The sequence below is a fragment of the Notolepis coatsorum genome, assembly GCF_963971535.1.
Source record: "Notolepis coatsorum genome assembly, chromosome: 12".
NCBI classification, from domain to species: Eukaryota; Metazoa; Chordata; class Actinopteri; order Aulopiformes; family Paralepididae; genus Notolepis; species Notolepis coatsorum.
The window spans coordinates 10451255-10471179 of record NC_140176.1 but is presented as its reverse complement, the minus strand read 5'-3'; the positions used below and the strand labels follow the sequence as shown (position 1 = coordinate 10471179).

Genomic DNA, 19925 nt, shown 5'->3' with positions numbered 1-19925 from the left:
CATCTGGGATTGATATCCGCAAAGACCCAATTTCAATTGCCTCGAGTAAATTCGACGGTAAAATGCCGTTCTCTCCGTTGACCTTTCGGAGTCTGCGGCGGTTCAATCGGTGTCGATTCTAACGGTGTTTAATGTTGCCGAACTGACGAGGAGAAGGATCTTCCCTCTTCGTCCTCAGCCGAGCAGATCGAGTGACAAGTCAGGGGATTCTGCGTCGGGACAAAGGAAGCTGTTGTCAGAAGACATAGGGGCTCTTAGGGGCTGAGAGGATGTCCTCTGCACTGGATGTTATAGGTTTGAACATCTACAACCAGCCTACTGGGGTCAGTGGGACACAGACAGCATAGTAGAGCCAGACCTCCCGATGGTATCACTCTCCCAGGCCATAGTGTGCATTACAATACAAGCGCCTAATATGTTACTCAACCCCAGATGACTCCAAATGGGTCACGGAAAAACTTGGGTGACCGAATGGATATCAGGATACATAGGTCTTTTTTTTTTAAGGGGGAACTACACCCATTTTCATAAGTCAGAAGTCATACATGTTTTGTTTCTTTTGTTCTAAGACGGTCTAAAGATATTAGTTTACAAGTAAACAACTCTCTCCCAAATCTAAACACTGGAATAGCTAAAACTTAAAAACTTGTGATGTCAAGTATAAATTCTGGAACTGCTCCATAGACAATGCATTGGGAGAGATGTTATTGACCTGTTCGCCGTTTTTACAAACATACGGTGTTCGAGCCAATCAGCAATACCAACTGAGTCACGTGACTACTGTAAGTTGCCCAATATCTGCGCAAGCTGCTGCGCTAAAATAAGTAGTAACAGGGCTCTATGGAGAAACCATGGCACTTTTATGATGAATTGAAAATGGGGGACCCTGATGTAAACAAGACGAAAGTCTTTCTCTGGTCTGCATCCCCTTAACAATTGTGTGTATTGAGCCGTACTGTATTGTACCCATTCTGCAATCTGTTAATAACATTTTCAATCAATCAATCAATCAATCCCCTGACTAAAAGCTGTTTCAAACGAAAATGGCTGGATGTCATTTAGCCAAATGAGCATGGCTGTGAGTCTTTCACCTTTTACATACAGTATCTACAGTAGCTTTGGCATAGATTGATTGTTTAGATCACTATCATGGCTAACAAATGCAAATAATATTGTAGTCTGCCCCGTTGTTCTGACCAGGATTTAGGTTCCTTTCTGCTCCAGTGATGTGCGCGCACACTGAGTCTGACGTATACGGCGAACAGGTCTATATAGGCGACAGAGCAGGCAGGGGAATGTTCTGAGTATACAGGTCCATTTTCTGTTCCAGAACCGAGAATACTACTACTCAACAAACCTGTGGGCCCATGAAATCAGTCTCCCATTCATTGACAATGGAGCAGCTCCAGATGTAATACTTGAGCAATATTATCATCATCATTATTTTAAGTCCCTATTTTCCAACTATAGTGAGGTTGGACGGGCAATGACTTTTTTTTTGTGTGCCATGTCTACATTTATCTCCAGATCCCTCATATCATTATCCACACATCCCCTCCACGTCTGCTTCGGTCTGCCTCCGCCCATCCACAATCATCTCCTCCACCACCCCTCTCAACACCCCCCCCCCCCCCACCCCCCCTCCTCCGATCTTCTCACATGTCCAAACCACCTGAGACGTCCATATCTCACCTTGAAAGCAATTTCCCTGAAACTACAGATCTCTCATCCACCTCGGCACTGGTCCTCCCGTCCTGCCATCTGACTCCCGCCACATACCTCAACCTCTTCCGATCACAGCTTCTTAACACCACCATCACCCTTTGTCATTGCCCACGTTTCTGAACCATACAGGAGAACTGATCTCACACATGCTTCATATATCCTTCCTCTGATCTTTACATCTATGTTTCAATTCAACAGTCGTTATATGAATCGTAATATGTTATACTGAATATCAGCACGGCCGTGATTCGGTCGTGGCAGAGTACAGAAGATAATCAGCACGACCTTGAGTGTGATATTGCTTATTCGTTAACAGTAATAAGTAACAACAAATTGATTAATTTAATCATTTATTTAGCTCTGCCTACAAATAGTTCCACAACTTCGCTCTTGAACTTGGACCATCGGCTAATTAACGGTTATTAATAGAACACCTGTACGTCAGATTTATTCGTTTTTTTATTAAGTCCCGGTGCTGTTATACTGAACATCAGCACTCATGGAATGCCTCTTGTCCGATCGAATGACTTGGGTGGAGAAATGAAGCAGGGATCTTTCACACGCTGCTATGGCTTGATAGATGGCAACTAGGGATGTCCAATATTATCGGCCGATATTGGCATTAAAATGTGATGTCGGAAAATATCTGTATCGGTTTACAAAAAAATTATAATAATTTACATTTCTATAACCTTTATTTACCCAGGCAAGCAAGTAAGAACAAATTCTGATTTTATTTATTGTCAAAAGTATGCTTAATGTTGTGTTAATTCCACAACAAGAGATATGTAATGTTAATTACCTGAAATTATTCTGTTTTTTTGGGGGGGGAAACCCTGCATATATCGGTATCGGTTGATATCGGTATCGGAAATTAAGAGTTGGACAATATCGGTATAGGTAAAAAAGCCAATATCGAGCATCCCTAATGGCAACCATGCTCATCTTGCGAACACATCATAGTAATTCCTCTACTTGTTTTAATTGTAGTGGCAAGTGATGTTTGGCATTTCTTCCACGTCCATCCCTGTTGCTCTTAGGTTTTGGTTCCTGTGCAGGTTGTAGCACGAAAACTGTTGATATTTGGATAGTTGATTATGATTGTTGTGTGTGCTAACCATTGGCTGCTACTGTACTGTATGTGAGCTGCCAATGGTTACACCCGATATTAGCTCTACTTTGTGGTAGCTAATGTTAGCACTAACACTTGTGCCAACAGCAAAAAGATGATGTGATGTGTTAAATGATTTGCATTGTGGGATAGATTAAAGGGGAACTACGCCCAATTTCAGAATGCATACGCGTTATTCCTCTGGTCTCTTAAGACGGTCCAAAAATATGAGTGAAAATTAAATGAAACTCTCTCCCAAATCCAAAAACTATAAGAGTGCTAAAACTCTAACTTGTGATGTCATCAAATAAAGTCTGAAGCTGCTCCATAGACAATGAATATGGGGAAATATTTTATAGATGACTCAAGAGTCTCAGAGAACTGAGACGACTACAATAGATAGAATAAAGCTCATTTGGATATAAATATAACAAACATTCTGTGGATGTACAAAATCAGTCTCCCATTCATCGTCAGTGGAGCCGCTTCAGACGTTATACTTGATGCCGTCACAAGTTTGAGTCTCCTGTGGTTTCTGGCTTCGGGTGAGAGAGTAGCCTGCGTTTTACGAATATTGATTGAACCGTCTTATAGGCCACGGAAATAACAAATGAATTACTGTATGTTTTTGTTTTTATTCTAGTAGTGTTCACCTTTAACCCTTTCACTGCCGCACTACGAAAACGGTTAACCCTTTCACTGCGACAATACACAGGTTAAGCCTTTCACTGCCACACAACAGCCGGTTAGCCCTTTCACTGCCACACGACGGAAGGTTACTATCGGTTGTGTGATAGTAACCTTCTGTCGTGTGGCAGTGAAAGGGTTAAGAGGACTGAGTGATGTCATTAATGGGAGCAGTCATACCCTTTCACTGCCACACTACCAGACCCTTTCACTGCGACAATACACAGGTCAACCCTTTCACTGCCACACAACAGCAGGTTAACCCTTTCACTGCCACACTACAGAAGGTTAACCCTCCTCCTCATCCTGTATTCCAATTGAATCCATCCGTGGTGGTCCTGATCTCGCCACGGTGGTCCACCGCGACCCGAATCAATGTCGAGAGGAAACGACACCCGATGTATCCATGGATCATATTATACAACGGACGCCGTTTGATCTCTGGTCACCTCCGCTCGAGATGCAGGGGGGGGGGGGGGGGGGGACCAAGCACAGCGGTACTCAGACTCCATCATGTCCAGCGCTCACGCTCATTGAGTTACCCGCTAGCCATACATTATTCATCGCGTGTCATTCCATACCGCCAGCACCACCTAATCCACCATGAGATAACAGGAGGTATGGATTCTCATGGGAGGGGGGGGGGGGGGGGTGGAAAATGCTTTTATTTTTTTTTTAATACATGTTCAGTACAGCAACTCAATCATAATTGTGTCCCAACTCTTATTGTGAAGGAGGGAGTGGAACTGAACTCTTATTCTCTTATTTAACTCTCACTCCATGGTTACAATGTGTGGAATTTATTTTATAAATTTTTGTAAAAATCAGAACCAGCCCTTTACGTGTTTTGTTAAAACGCTTTCAGGTGCAACGGTCTCACACGCCACACATTGAGAATCGTAACGTTCCAATGATGACGTCACAGCGGCCCCTCAGCAACTGAAAGCTACGGAGATCAATTGCTCCCAAGACCTCCAATCAAAACAAAAGAAGTGGAAACGGGTTATTTAGAAGCGGCCCGTGTGTGTGTTTTCCTATAGTCTTAATGTCAACAACAGTCTTAATGTCAACAACAGTCTTAAATGTCAAGGGGCGTCTTCTACTTACGCTAGCGGTGTCCAGCTGAGAAGCGTCTTCATCTCCGTTCACCTCGCGGTCCTCCTCCACGCGCCTCGGGCCCATGACACAGGGACCAGAGACATGCCCCTCAGTCCCCGATCACCTCTCGCTGCTGCCGATGATGATGATGAGGAAGAGACAACTCTCTAACTAATCTCCCCTCGGATCAAAAGACTTGACGACGTATGAAAACAGAACAGGCAGAGAAAGAGAGAGAGAGAGGGAGAGAGGGAGAGAGAGAGGGAGAGAGGCACTCATCTATGGCTGAGCCTCAACACGGGTGCTTGGAGATGCTTCACAAACCGCCCCTGACGACAGGTGCAATGAAACCAGATCCTTTTGCACAGGTGAGCTGTGGGGAACCGGGGGGGCGGGCGTCTCTGAAAGGTAACATATCTGGCTCCGTCCTGTGGCTAAGGTTTCATTCATTAAAAGCGCAGTCTTCTCCCATTCATCGATTGCAAATTAAGTCATATTTAAAACGTGGCTCTTTGACACAAGAAGGCGGAAACTAAAAAGGAGGAACAAAAAAAAGGAAAAAACCGATTTTTTTCTTTTAATCCCAATTTCAAAACAAGTTCAAGATGACAACCGTTCTGGGTACTTTTTTTTTTATACAAGAGTTTTTATTTACAGTGGTTAGTGTGGTTAGTGTTGAACGTGTCGAGGAGACGGCGAGTCCCGCCTTCACTTCTGCGTCGAGTCTAACTCAAAAAGGGACCAGCCTTAGTGAAATAAACTAAAAACAGTGTTAAGTACTTCAAATTCATTAAAAGTAAAATAAAGCATGTTAAATACTTCAAATGAAAAGCGGAATATACATCGTTGTCATAATCAATTAGAGAAAAAAAAGAAAGAAAAAATAGATTCAGCTGGTATTTATAAGATAGAGGGTGGGGGGGGGGTCTCTTCAACTAAGATAAGCAGCATTTTTAACACATAACAAAACAACATGGGAGTCAGTATTTTAACACTTTTAGGATGCCTCTCCCAAACTGTAGGCACTGAACTTCAACATGTGAAAAAAAAAAACACATAATCGGATACATTAAGAGACAAAATACAAATAAAAACACTTAACATAAAACAGACGGTACATTCACAGGTAGGTTCCAAAATAAAAAATAAAAAAAGTCCTCAGGACAGTTTTTGGGCTGTGGACGGTCAGGACATTCAGGACAGTTTTTGGGTTGTGGACGGTCAGGACATTCAGGACAGTTTTTTGGGTTGTGGACGGTCAGGACATTCAGGACAGTTTTTTGGGTTGTGGACGGTCAGGACATTCAGGACAGTTTTTGGGCTGTGGACGGTCAGGACATTCAGGACAGTTTTTGGGTTGTGGACGGTCAGGACATTCAGGACAGTTTTTGGGTTGTGGACGGTCAGGACATTCAGGACAGTTTTTGGGTTGTGGACGGTGAGGACATTCAGGACAGTTTTTGGGTTGTGGACGGTCAGGACATTCAGGACAGTTTTTGGGTTGTGGACGGTCAGGACATTCAGGACAGTTTTTGGGTTGTGGACGGTCAGGACATTCAGGACAGTTTTTGGGTTGTGGACGGTCAGGACATTCAGGACAGTTTTTGGGTTGTGGACGGTCAGGACATTCAGGACAGTTTTTGGGTTGTGGACGGCTGTGGACGGTCAGGACAGTTTTTGGGTTGTGGACTGTCAGGACATTCAGGACAGTTTTTGGGTTGTGGACGGTCAGGACATTCAGGACAGTTTTTGGGTTGTGGACTGTCAGGACATTCAGGACAGTTTTTGGGTTGTGGACGGTGAGGACATTCAGGACAGTTTTTGGGTTGTGGACGGCTGTGGACGGTCAGGACATTCACAGACAGATGGACGGACGGAGATGGAGAGACACTGACGAGCGGGAGCGACGACCTCACTTCCTGAAAAGGGCGCCGCGGGTGAAAGTGTACCACAGGTGGGCGGGCTTTCGCCTGGCTGGCTCGGCCAATGAGTAGACCTGCTGCTGGGGCAGGCTGGTGGGCACGGTGGCGTGGCGCTGGTGTATCGGGAGGAGGTTCTGGTGAGGGATGGGCACGGAGCCGGAGTACACGATGGCTGGAGAGGGGGGGGAAATGCAAAAACACATGAAAGCATTCACTTAAAAGCTCACTTCTTAGAATGAAGGACTTTCTGAACCGCATGGACATTTTATTATTATAAAAAAAAATTATACTTACTCTTGATCTTCCCTTTTTTGGATTTTCTGGCATTAAAAATGGCCTTTTTTCTTTGATCTTCACTAATCTCCATTCCTGCCATGAGAGAGAAGACAGACAAACACACTTCTAATAATCTGTCTTTATGGTAATTTTCTGTTCCTCTGTTAGCCATTCAGTTTAATCATCCAATCCACACCCGGTCCCCTTTCCTTCGCTCCTAACCCCCCCCTGCCATTGGACGCTGCTTATAATTTGCTGTGGTCTTGATGTGTGCATTTGATGTCTACCCTGGTGTATCTAACAACTGCCCTGGCCTGGTGTATCTAACAACTGCCCTGGTGTATCTAACAACTACCCTGGTGTATCTAACAACTACCCTGGTGTATCTAACAACTGCCCTGGTGTATCTAACAACTACCCTGGCGTATCTAACAACTACCCTGGCGTATCTAACAACTACCCTGGTGTATCCAACAACTGCCCTGGTGTATCTAACAACTACCCTGGTGTATCTAACAGCTACCCTGGTGTATCTAACAACTGCCCTGGTGTATCTAACAACTGCCCTGGTGTATCTAACAACTGCCCTGGTGTATCTAACAACTGCCCTGGTGTATCTAACAACTGCCCTGGTGTATCTACCAACTGCCCTGGTGTATCTAACAGCTGCCCTGGTGTATCTAACAACTACCCTGGTGTATCTAACTACTGCCCTGGCCTGGTGTATCTAACAACTGCCCTGGTGTATCCAACAACTACCCTGGTGTATCTAACTACTGCCCTGGCCTGGTGTATCTAACAACTGCCCTGGTGTATCTACCAACTGCCCTGGTGTATCTAACAGCTGCCCTGGTGTATCTAACAACTGCCCTGGTGTATCTAACAACTGCCCTGGTGTATCTAACAACTACCCTGGTGTATCTAACTACTGCCCTGGCCTGGTGTATCTAACAACTGCCCTGGTGTATCTACCAACTGCCCTGGTGTATCTAACAACTGCCCTGGTGTATCTAACAACTGCCCTGGTACAGTTGAAAACGAGTCAGTCGTCCAATACCAGTGTTGGGGTCGTTACTCAAAACAAGTAATATATTATACATGACTTGTTGCTTCTCTCAAAAACGGACAAATGACTTAACACAGGGTAATGGTAGTCTTGCTCTCTCTCTCTCTCTCTCTAAGGTATACTCTCTCACTCAGATGAGCAATTGGAACAAGCATTAAAGGAACACGCCAACTTTTGGGGAAATTAGCTTATTTGCCATCTACCCTGGAGTTAGATAAGCAGATACATACCCTTTTCTTCTCTGTGCATGCAATAGGATTAGGGAACAGCCGCGCCGTTAGCCTAGCTTAGCGTCATTCACTGGAAGTGTAGCCTAGTTCCCAACAGTCACGAAATGCACTCCAAATGTTTACAGGAAAGTTGTGGAGTTGTATTTGGAGTGTATTTCATAACTGTTGGGAACTAGGCTACACTGGCACACCTACTTCCAATGAATGATGCTAAGCTAGGCTAACGGTGCAGCTGTTCCCTAAGCCTAATGCAAATAAGCTAATTTCTAGGGATGCACCGAAAATTCGGCTACCGAAAATTATCGGCCGAAAATGGTTAAAAAGGCTCTTTCGGCTTTCGGCCGAAACCCGGCTCTAAACAAAATTAGAAAAAACCGGAGTATTGATCAGCTCCGACGTTAACGGTACTGCTATCAGTAGTCTAGGAGCGGATTAGCTACGGAGCTAACAGTGTACCATCCATCTGCGACGCAACGGTGGCAGCAACAGTGGACACTGAGTAATGTTAACGTTATGACGAGTTCATACTACACTACACGTATGAACTCGACATAACGTTAACGTTACTCCGTTTAAATGAAGTGTTTAATTAGCAGCAATCTGTTGTTGAAAATGTATTATCGTTAAACCGGAAATGGAAATGCGAGGACAGGAAGTCGTCATCAATCGTTGTAGTCTTTTAGTCTTAACAGTCTGGAATTAATGTATGCATTCAAAAGTGCTGAATAAATGTTTTATGGGCCCATAATAGTGATTATTAATATTATTTAAGTTAAGTTTAGCCATAATCATGTCTTTTGCCATAATCAGGTAGCTAAAAAAAAAAATATATATATATATATATTTATATTAATCATTTTCGGCCTTTCGGCATTCGGTTTTCGGCCAACTGTTTCCTATTTTCGGTATCGGTTTCGGCCAAGAATTTCCCATTCGGTGCATCCCTACTAATTTCCCAAAAAGTTGGCGTGTTCCTTTAAACTAGGAGGGGTTCCACAACAGGAGAAGGGGGATGCTAGGCTGATGTATATAACGCAAGTAACAATAACAACCCATTTGTTAGATCAGTAACTGCAATGTGATTTTCCCAAATTGGAACAGTGATGAGTTCCATTACAGACACATTTTCACAAATGTTTATTACAGTAAATTATGTAGATCAAATAAAGAGTAAAAAACAGCATGGCTGCTCACCCATCTCCTGGTCCTCCTGCACCCGGCGTCGCTCCTGGGCGAAGGCCTGCAGCCACCTCTCCTTGTCCTGGGCCTTCCTGCAGCAGAGCACACACAGGACCTCCAGGGTGGAGCTGTCGCGCAGGCGCAGGGCGTTCCTCAGGCTCAGGCCCAGGTCGGGGTCCCGGCCGTCGGGCAGCTCCGACACCTCCGTCTGGTCCATGTCCAGCCGGCCGCGGTAGTGGAGCAGGTCGCGGCGCAGCACGTCCTTCTTGCAGAAGACCAGCTGGTGGTCGAACAGGAAGAAGCTGCGCTGCTGCGTCTTGCCGTGCCGCACGACCACCCGCGTGAGCTCCCCGGAGTGGATCAGCTCCGAGCTGCGCTCCAGAGCGTCTGCACCCTAACAGATATAAACACACACACAGCGTGAGCTCCCCGGAGTGGATCAGCTCCAGAGCGTCCGCCCCCTGCAGCAACAGATACACACACTAGGGATGGGTACTGCATCTGGTACTTTTTTATTTTTTTTTTATTATTATCATCTTTTTCCTCATTCTTTTTCCGTTTTTCTCCCATCCCAATGTTAGTCGTTATGCCAATTCCCAATCCCCTTCCTGGTCGTTGCGCACTCTACCCCCTACCGTCGGTCCGGGAGGGCGGAGACTATCACATGCTTCCTCCGACACATGTGTACCCAGCCCACCGCTTCTTTTCACCTGGCAGCGCGGACTCTCACTGGGAGAGTGTAACATGTGGAAGGGTCACACTACCTCTCCCAGATCCTTCCCTCGCTGTGCAGGCGCCCCGACCGAACTGTAGGAGTCGCTGTTTTACAACAACCAGGACCCACCCTCGCCGGGTTTCCCACCCGCTGACACTGCCAATTGTGTCAGTATGGACGGTCGGCCAACCCGGAAGCACCACAGCTGGATTCGATCCCACTGTCTCCGTGGTGGTAGACAGACGCTTAGTCCGCTGCGCTACCCGGCCGCCCTGAATCAGGTACTTTTAAGGGTACCGACCGAATCACGTCGGTACCATCGAGTAACGATTGACGTGAGATCCGCCGGTGCCACATTACGGTACTGTAAAAAGACGAAACCTATGAAGTGTGCCGCACGTTCACGTCAACGTTCACGCGCACAATACACGCTTACCTAGGATTTGACTTGATTCAACAACAAAGCCGTCGGGGCAATGGCAAGCCGAAAACGGTCGCAAGTGTTGTTACACTTTACAAAGCTAGATGCAGACAACGCTCGCTGCAATATTATATATATATATTAACAAATTGTTCTAAACAAATAATAATGATAATAAATTCTTTGAAGTTTTGATTTAGATTTTTACAACTGAGGTAGGTAGATTACATTTTTAGACACTAAAGTACCGAAAAAAGGTACCGTTGGGTACCGGTTCAAATGTGAAAGTTACCCAACCCTAATACACACACAGCGTGAGCTCTGCGGAGTGCATCAACTCCCAGCTGCGCTCCAGAGTGTCCGCTCCCTGCACCAACAGATACACACACACGCTCAGATACTGTCTTAACCCTTTCACTACCACACTACAGTACCAAAGGGTTAACCCTTTCACTGTGCCAATACGTAAGGGATAATGTATAGCTACGAGGTCATTGTCGCAAAATAATTGACCGACACAGAGTTTAAAATACCGAGGCGCAGCGCCGAGGTGTTTTAAACGTCAGTGAAGGTCAATTATTTTGCGACAATGATCGAGTATAGCTATACATTATCCCGCTTATTACATGGCTAACTTACTAACAAATATACCTAATTCATTGTACACCATCGACAAGACGAGATCAAATGCAAACGCAGTTGTTCTGTGGCTCTGTCAGCCCAAATAAAGTGATTATTATTATCGGCAGTCGGCAGGTCTGTGGTCTGATTGCACTGATGACTGAGTGCAGCTGTGCATATGCTGAGCAGCACTGATACAGTGTTGTAGTGGGCTTGATTGCGAACAGCTGCACACAGCGGTCATTATTGCTTGGCAGAGGTCCGTTATTGTGTGATAACGGACCTCTGACGCGCGCTATTGACCAATCACAAGCAAGCATTTCGTCGATTGTGAAAACGCCATGTAATAAAGAAGGTTAACCCTTTCACTGCCACACGACAAAGGGTTAACCCTTTCACAACCACACTACAGGTTAACCCGTTCACTCAGATATCCACGTCTCTGTGCGGATCTCGGCCTGTCTGTCCGACATCTCAGCCTGGATGACGTCCAACCACCTCAAACTGAACCTAAGCAAAACAGAATTGCTCCACCTGCCGGCCAAATCCTCCCCCCTAACCGACCTTTCAATCACAGTCGAGAATGCAGCTGTGACTGCGTCCCCGACCGCCAAGAACCTTGGTGTTGTCCTCGACGACCAGTTGAACTTCTCTGCTCACATCGCAGCGACGACCAGAACCTGCCGATTCCTCCTGAGCAACGTCAGAAGGATACGCCCCTTCCTGACAAAAGAAGCCACCCAACTCCTCGTCCAATCAACAGTCATCTCCCGCCTCGACTACTGCAATGCACTGCTCGCTGGCCTCCCGGCCACTGCCACTAAGCCTCTTCAACTCATTCAGAACGCAGCGGCCCGCCTGATCTCAAACCTACCGAAGTCGGCCCATGTCACCCCACTTCTTAGGGACCTGCACTGGCTCCCCATTGCTGCACGAATCCGCTTCAAGGCCCTCGACCTAGCATACCGTGCGGCAAAGGGAACCGCTCCCGCCTACCTCCGGTCAATGGTCTCTAACTACACACCCTCAAGACCCCTACGCTCTGCATCTTCTGGCCGCCTCAGACCTACTCCTATCCAAGCTCCGGGAGGGTCATCAAAGAGAAGTCGCCTATTCTCAGTCCTTGCCCCACAATGGTGGAATGAACTACCCACCCCAGTTAGGACAGCCGAATCACGTCCAATCTTTCGCCGTCGACTAAAGACGCACTTCTTCAACCATTATCTGAATTAAAAAAAAAAGAAAAAAAAAAAAAAGAAAAAAATCTAACCCTAACTAACCGTACTGTCATGCACTTGTCCTAATAAACTAACCTACACTGTAGCACTCAACACTTTGATGAACATTGTTGCTCAGCTGATAGAGTTGTACCCTTCCTGATGGCTTGTCGTACAGAACTTGTAAGTCGCTTTGGATAAAAGCGTCAGCTAAATGACTAAATGTAAATGTAAATGTAGATGGTTAACCGTCTGTAGTGTGGTAGTGAAAGGGTTCAAATGGAGTTATTTATTTATTTTGAAATGGCATTTTAGCTCTACTGCACATGTGGAATGCACTTCTAGTCTACATAAAAGCCACAATGTCAACATTCAAAACGGCCTTCAAAACACACCTCTTCACACAGGTGAACACCTAAATTACTGTCGCCCCCCCCCCCCATGTTTTTCTTCCTTGTTGACACAAATCTATTAAATCTATTTTTAATCATTTTGTCTACGTACGTCTGACGTTTCCTAAGCATTTTTTGTGACAGCAGCATTTGCTATGTTATGTGCGCAAATATATTGTGATTCTGCCTAAAGCCAGGACTCGACAGTGCAAGCGTTTCACTTGCATTTGCGAGTGAAATAGCGAACCGGAAAATTTGTAAGTAAAGATTATATCATACAAGCTTTAGTTCAATGACCTAAACTAACATTAGCTGCTAATGTCAACCAAGCTGGTCCCAAAACAGTTAAACTAATCCTGGAGCTAGTTAAGCGGAGTTTCTCTGCAAAAATAAGTTTCACTGATATAGAATGTTTGGTCAGTAATATAGATGCCCTGATCAGTTTTTTGCCACTGATACTGATCACCGATCTTCTATGAGCCATATCGGCCGATACCGATCGTTTTTGGTTTTGTTACTTGTTACTCTTACTGTCATGCACTTGTCCTAATATACTAACCTACACTGTAGCACCAACATTGTAACCAACATTGTTACTCAGCTGATAAGAGTTGTGCCCTTCCTGATGAATTGTTGTCAGCGTTTCCCATTAATTACCTAGACTGGGTGCCGTCACAGTTTTATAATGAACAAATTCTTTTTTTATTAATAAATTTTTTTCTTTTTTTTTAACATAAAGTTTGCCAATAGGGATTAGGGATGTATCAGTAGTAGTGGCAGTGGTAGTAGTCGTAATAGTAATCCAGTATATTTTTTTATTTTCTAAAAAATAAACCAGTTCAACACAGGTAACCACTTTTGCTTCATTTCTTTGATGGCTCAAATGTATGCTCTAGTCGATTTTGTGTTTTGAGCACAAAGTTCATCATAGATCTAGCCTATTTATTTTGCTCTCAAAGTGCACCAGATTGATGCATTTAACATAAAACCCCCTAGAGGGTCCGAGGTTCACCCACCACAGTCTCACAAAATCCTGTGGGAAACACTGGTCGTACAGAACTTGTAAGTCGCTTTGGATAAAAGAGTCAGCTAAATGACTAAATGTAATGTAAATACCCATTGTTCAATTAATAAACTGTATGCCTCACTGTGTGGAAGAGACTGGGATCATTATTTTGTGCAAGGCAACATCAGGCTTGACTTAAAACATTACTTTCCTAACTTAGTGAAACTAAATGTAACAAATTAACACAGATATAAATGTACTGAATTGTTATTTTTTATTTTATTTATTATTATATTATATAAAGAAAATATAAAAAAAAATTAAACTGATATATTTTAGTGAATATCGGCCGATACCGATCGCTGGCCGATAGATCGGGGCATCCCTAGTCAGTAACATGAGTCTCCCAGTCCCTCCGCTCTGCAGTAAACGGACAATAAACTTCATCCAATCAGGAGAGAGAACGGTCTGACAAAAATAAGAATTAACAACTAGTTTCAAGCAAAAATATGCTTTAAACAGGCAAAAAATTCTGCTAGTGCAGTAAGCAAATCTGGCTTGGCAAAATGTCTTAAAATAAGTGAAGATATCTAGGTTCTCTCTACTGATTACGGTAGATGAAATGGAATGGGATATCAGAAAGAAATTGTTTACAGCAGAGCTGAGGGTGCTGACCAAACGGCAAACACACAGTGATTGCTGTCAGAATGTAGAGCTTTTAACACTTATTTGAACAAAGAAATACCATTATCTTATATAAGCCATTCTCTCTCTCTCTTATATAGCTCAGCAGCTGTAACAGAATAATTATTATTATTTTACTTATATAATTTTTGATTATATAATAAGTTTCAACAGCGCCAACATTTTATTCACAAGAATATTCATATTAAAGACTTGTCCATGTTCTGTCATCTAATATTGTATATTCCATTACCTTTCCTGATATTTTAGGTTTTTGCAGTGGTATCGTTTTAGAATCCGTATCGAAGTCAAAACACTACTCTGGTCTTCAGTGAATAGAGAAACAGTAAAATAAATAAACATGGTGAGAAGGGAGAGAGAGAGAAGGGCCCCAACCACCTTTGAACCTAAATACCTCCCTGTAAACACACTCACTGAACTGGAATGATCCTGTAGTGATCATGTATTAACTGTCCTTACCTCCCTTCAGTGATAATATGTCCTTAACTCCCAGAGCAGAATGTACCAGTGATAATGTGATAACGGTCCTTACCTCCCAGAGCAGAATGTACCAGTGATAATGTGATAACGGTCCTTACCTCCCAGAGCAGAATGTTCCAGTGATAATGTGATAACGGTCCTTACCTCCCAGAGCAGAATGTACCAGTGATAATGTGTTAACGGTCCTTACCTCCCAGAGCAGAATGTTCCAGTGATCATGTGTTAACGGTCCTTACCTCCCAGAGCAGAATGTTCCAGTGATAATGTGTTAATGGTCCTTACCTCCCAGAGCAGAATGTTCCAGTGATAATGTGTTAACGGTCCTTACCTCCCAGAGCAGAATGTTCCAGTGATAATGTGTTAACGGTCCTTACCTCCCAGAGCAGAATGTTCCAGTGATAATGTGTTAACGGTCCTTACCTCCCAGAGCAGAATGTTCCAGTGATAATGGTCCTTAACTCCCAGAGCAGAATGTTCCAGTGATCACGTGTTAACGGTCCTTAGCTCCCAGAGCAGAATGTTCCAGTGATAATGGTCCTTACCTCCCAGAGCAGAATGTTCCAGTGATAATGTGATAACGGTCCTTACCTCCCAGTGCAGAATGGAGACCTGCCAGTGAGCGATGGTGTCCACACTCTCCAGCCGCCTCTTCCTCTCGTTGATCAGACTGGCCACGTTCTTCATCGCCTGGTACGCGTCGCTCACTCCACTGTAGTCCCTACAACGTGGCAGAACATGTACTTTCAGTACAGAGCTACATTGTGGGAATAATATTTACCTGCTATGACAGCGTAGCCCTTCATGACATTACTAGGGCTGACCTCGACTAGAGAAACACTTAGTCCACTAATAGTAATATCATATGACCTCGACTAGAGAAATATTTAGTCCACTAATAGTAATATCATATGACTTCGACTAGAGAAATACTTAGTCCAGTAATAGTAATATCATATGTTCCGTTAGTTGATTTAAATCAACAGATCAGTTTCCCAGCTCATTAAACCAGAGAGCTGCTTAGCATTTTTCACTTAATAACTTAATAACAACACAATAATTCAATGTCCCCGATGACATCACTGGTGGCCATATTTAAACTCATTTACTTTAGATGACTATCCAACTACATTAATATGTGCAAAACAGTTTGGGAATTTGTGTGAGATTATGTGCAAAATAAAAATCAGCATTGTGTGTTTGGTTTAAGTCCAAACCAACCGTTTAATGGACTAATGGGTTAAAAGGGGGCGGAGCCCTAGACTGGATGTCCCAGTGATGGACCAGCCTCCTTGTATTATATGGACCTGGCGTCTCTTACCCGTGGTCCTTGGGGGTGTACTTGTATCATTATGGACCTGGGGTCTCTTACCCGTGGTCCTTGGGGGTGTACTTGTATCATTATGGACCTGGGGTCTCTTACCCGTGGTCCTTGGGGGTGTACTTGAGCAGCTCTCCCAGCTGCAGGGGGTATTTACAGATCTTCTGGACGGGTGTGAGCAGGAAGCCGGCGATGGAGATGTCGATCATCTGCTGCAGGAGCCGGCAGGCCTCGAAGAAGTGCTTGTAGCGGCCCAGCTTCATGAGGCGGTGCAGCTCCGAGCAGGCCACCGGGTGGGTGTTACAGTACTCAGAGTAGATGGAGAAACCGTCTGTCCCCTGAGAGGAGAGAGAGAGAGAGAGAGAGAGAGAGAGAGAGAGAGACAAGAGAAGGAGAGAGAGACAGATAAACGAAAGAAAAGAGTGAATTAATGCATGCGTGTGTGTGTGTGTGTGTGTGTGTGTGTGTGTGTGTGTGTGCATTCATACATCTGTGTGCACTTGCACATTCCTATACTTGTGAAAACAAGTGAGGATGAAAGTCTGCACTTTTAACCTCAGTCAGTCATCGTTTAATTTCAAATCCAATATGGCGGAGTATGGAATCAAAACGACAACAAATGCCTCACTGGACTCAGACTTGAGTTCTTGTGTGATGTATCGCACATTCTATTGCCGTTATCTTGGACAGGTCTCCCTTGCAAAAGACATCTTGTATCTCAATGGGACTTCCTGGTTAAAAAAAATAAAATATTATAAAAAAAATAAAAAAAATACGCTCCTCTACATTAGGAAATTAATGGAAAGCAGCCGTGCTTGCTAGACTCGGCCGGAGTCGGTCGAAACGGGGCGTTACGGACGGCACTGTATGTAAATGAGTGCATCTCTTTTATCCAAAGCGCTTTATAACTTATGCCTCACAATCACACACCAACGGCGGAGGCGACCATGCAAGGTGTCAACCTGCTCATCGAGGGGGCGGTTAGGGGTTAAGTGTCTCGCTCAAGGACACTTCGACATGGGAGGAGCCGGAATCTAACCAGGAACCTTAATAATAATATATTTGATTTGTTGTAGAGGCGCGTTATAATTGTGGAACAAATCTCAAAACGCTACAGTGTAAAATAACATAAAAGCTAGCAAGAGAGAAAAAAAAATATATAAAATAAGCATTACTAAAACTAGTAAGGAGTAAAAAGAACATGGAATGTGAAGGGCTAAAACTAGTAAAAGAACATAAAATGTGTGGAGCTAAAACTAGATAAAAGTCAACAAAAGGCTCTATTAAAAAGATGTGTTTTGAGGGCCACCACGGTCTGTGGTGCCTTCGGGTTACCGGACAAAAGGCTCCACCTCCCGAGCCACCGTCGCCCCCGGCACCCGGCACCCAGAGGTCCTCTCACCTGCAGGAGGAAGCAGGAGCCGATCTCGCTCAGGTGGGGCTGGTCCTTGTTGTACTTCTTCTCCAGGTCCCGGAGGAACTGCCTCTGGAAGCGGTAGATGTCCTCGATGTTGCTGAAGATGGTCCTCAGCTGCTCCTCCGTGAACATGGCCGGGTTCTTACGACACTGGCGGATGTAGCCCTGCAGGAGAGGAGATGGAAGCACATTATTAAGACCAGCAGTGGTGTGAAATATGGAGACAGTTCACAGGCTGGCCAACAGGGGGAGCACAAGGGTAGAGGAGAGTTGCAGAATAGGACATGTTCCAAGACCGTGGGAATACAATTTCAGATCAGATTCAGCTTTATTGTTGCATCTTTGTCATATTTCTCATACTAAAAAAGAGCGAGATTCTTGGGTCTTGTCCCCTCGACCTACAGCATGGTAATAAAATACACGAGAGAACAATACAATACACATTAAAACGCAATAAAAACCAGCATAATAATGATGTATGAAAAAGGTGACGAGAGTGGTTCATATAAAAGGTGCAACATAATATATAAAAGTGTTTATTGTATTATGTCTGAATGAATTCTGTTTGTATTTCTAAAATACACAATACCGTACAGATATTGGTTGATTTTCACTTTAAATGTCATGAAATTGAAAAGAGATATTTTTCCATTTAATTTCAAACCTTTATTTAAATTCGAAAGGCAACAGAGGTTTCTCTCATTTACAGCCACGTCGAGTGTACATATAAAAATTATCTAAAAATGCATATAAAATCACAACAATAAGACAACAAGACGAGGCAAAAAGCAAGGATAACAAATCAATTAAAACACGTACAACATCATTGCAAAGGTTGGAGATCAAGGTTGTAAACTGAGGGGAGAATCTCAAGCTTTAAGGACTGTTGGAGTTCATTCCATGAGCTAGAGGGGCATCATAGTGAAATGCAGATGTACTCTATTCAGAGCAAACTCGAGAAGTTACTAAAAGAGGTTACATAGGTACCAAAATTCCATTCCAATAATGTAGTATAAGGAGGTAGCTTACCAATAAGAGCCTTAAAAATTAACAAATACCAGTGTTTGTTGCACCTCTCCGTTAAGAGGGCCAATCAACCTTCTCATAAAGGACACAGTGATGAGTGTTGTATCTATCATTAGTAGGGGTGTAAAGGTACACGCATCCGTACCGAACCGAACCATTTCAGTGTGTACCGTACCGAACGGCTGTGTAGTGTACCGAACGAATACAACGGTATGTTAACCACTAACGACCGCCCACCGGGGGCTGTTTTTTTCACAATCTAATATAATTATTATTATTTCGATTATTCATTTCAATATAAAATATTCGTTGACAGCCCTACAAGTACAATTAGTTACTGCACACTACATAACCCGAGTGGAACATGGAAAGCCAAACTTTCCCCCACTGTACCGAAAACCGTACCGAACCTTGACTTCAAAACCGAGGTACGTAGCGTACCGTGGTTTTTGTGTACCGTTACACCCCTATCATTAGTGATGAATCTGAGGGCAGACTGATATACAGTGATATACAGAGTCCAAGGATTTAAGGGTTGAGGCATGCCAATCAGGTCTCTGACATCAAGGCCACCTAATCATCCCTTCCCCTTAATTGGCTGATATCAATCCCTGTCTCCTGAGCCGTTCAGCCATTGTGTAGTGTGATGTGTGCCTGGTGCCAGTGTATGGCAGCCATTGAGCCTGTGTAGCCCAAGGTTGGGTGCTACCAGTGGTGGTGAAGGAGGCAATTTCCACCCTACATTGTGGAGAGTGCTTTGAGTGTCTAGAAAAGCGCTATATAAATGTAATGATCATTCATTCATATAATATCACACCCGGAAGTGTTACTGTGAGAGATTTCTAGCATCACGTACCTCACAGACGACTAGCGTCACATACCTCACAGATGTCCAGCATCACGTACCTCACAGACGTCTAGCATCACGTACCTCACAGACGTCCAGCGTCACGTACCTCACAGACGTCTAGCATCACGTACCTCACAGATGTCTAGCGTCACGTACCTCACAGACGTCCAGCATCACGTACCTCACAGATGTCTAGCGTCACGTACCTCACAGACGTCCAGCGTCACGTACCTCACAGACGTCTAGCATCACGTACCTCACAGACGTCTAGCATCACGTACCTCACAGACGTCTAGCGTCACGTACCTCACAGACGTCTAGCGTCACGTACCTCACAGACGTCTAGCATCACGTACCTCACAGATGTCTAGCGTCACGTACCTCACAGACGTCCAGCATCACGTACCTCACAGATGTCTAGCATCACGTACCTCACAGACGTCTAGCATCACGTACCTCACAG

At 44.3% G+C, this 19925-nt stretch overlaps 1 protein-coding gene across 1 annotated transcript in view; it reads right to left on the bottom strand.

Annotated features, from left to right (window-relative positions):
• Window positions 1-5236: 5236 nt before the first annotated feature.
• The window catches only part of spata13 (spermatogenesis associated 13), an 81928-nt gene continuing 67239 nt past the window's right edge, over window positions 5237-19925 (bottom strand). The window contains exons 8-13 of the mRNA XM_084325734.1: window positions 17572-17751; window positions 16272-16507; window positions 15440-15569; window positions 9310-9688; window positions 6838-6912; window positions 5237-6715 (exon numbers count right to left, since the gene is read on the bottom strand). Of these exons, the coding sequence (XP_084181860.1) occupies window positions 6534-6715; window positions 6838-6912; window positions 9310-9688; window positions 15440-15569; window positions 16272-16507; window positions 17572-17751 (1182 nt within the window). The 3' untranslated portion in view covers window positions 5237-6533. The remainder of the gene's footprint in view (window positions 6716-6837; window positions 6913-9309; window positions 9689-15439; window positions 15570-16271; window positions 16508-17571; window positions 17752-19925) is intronic.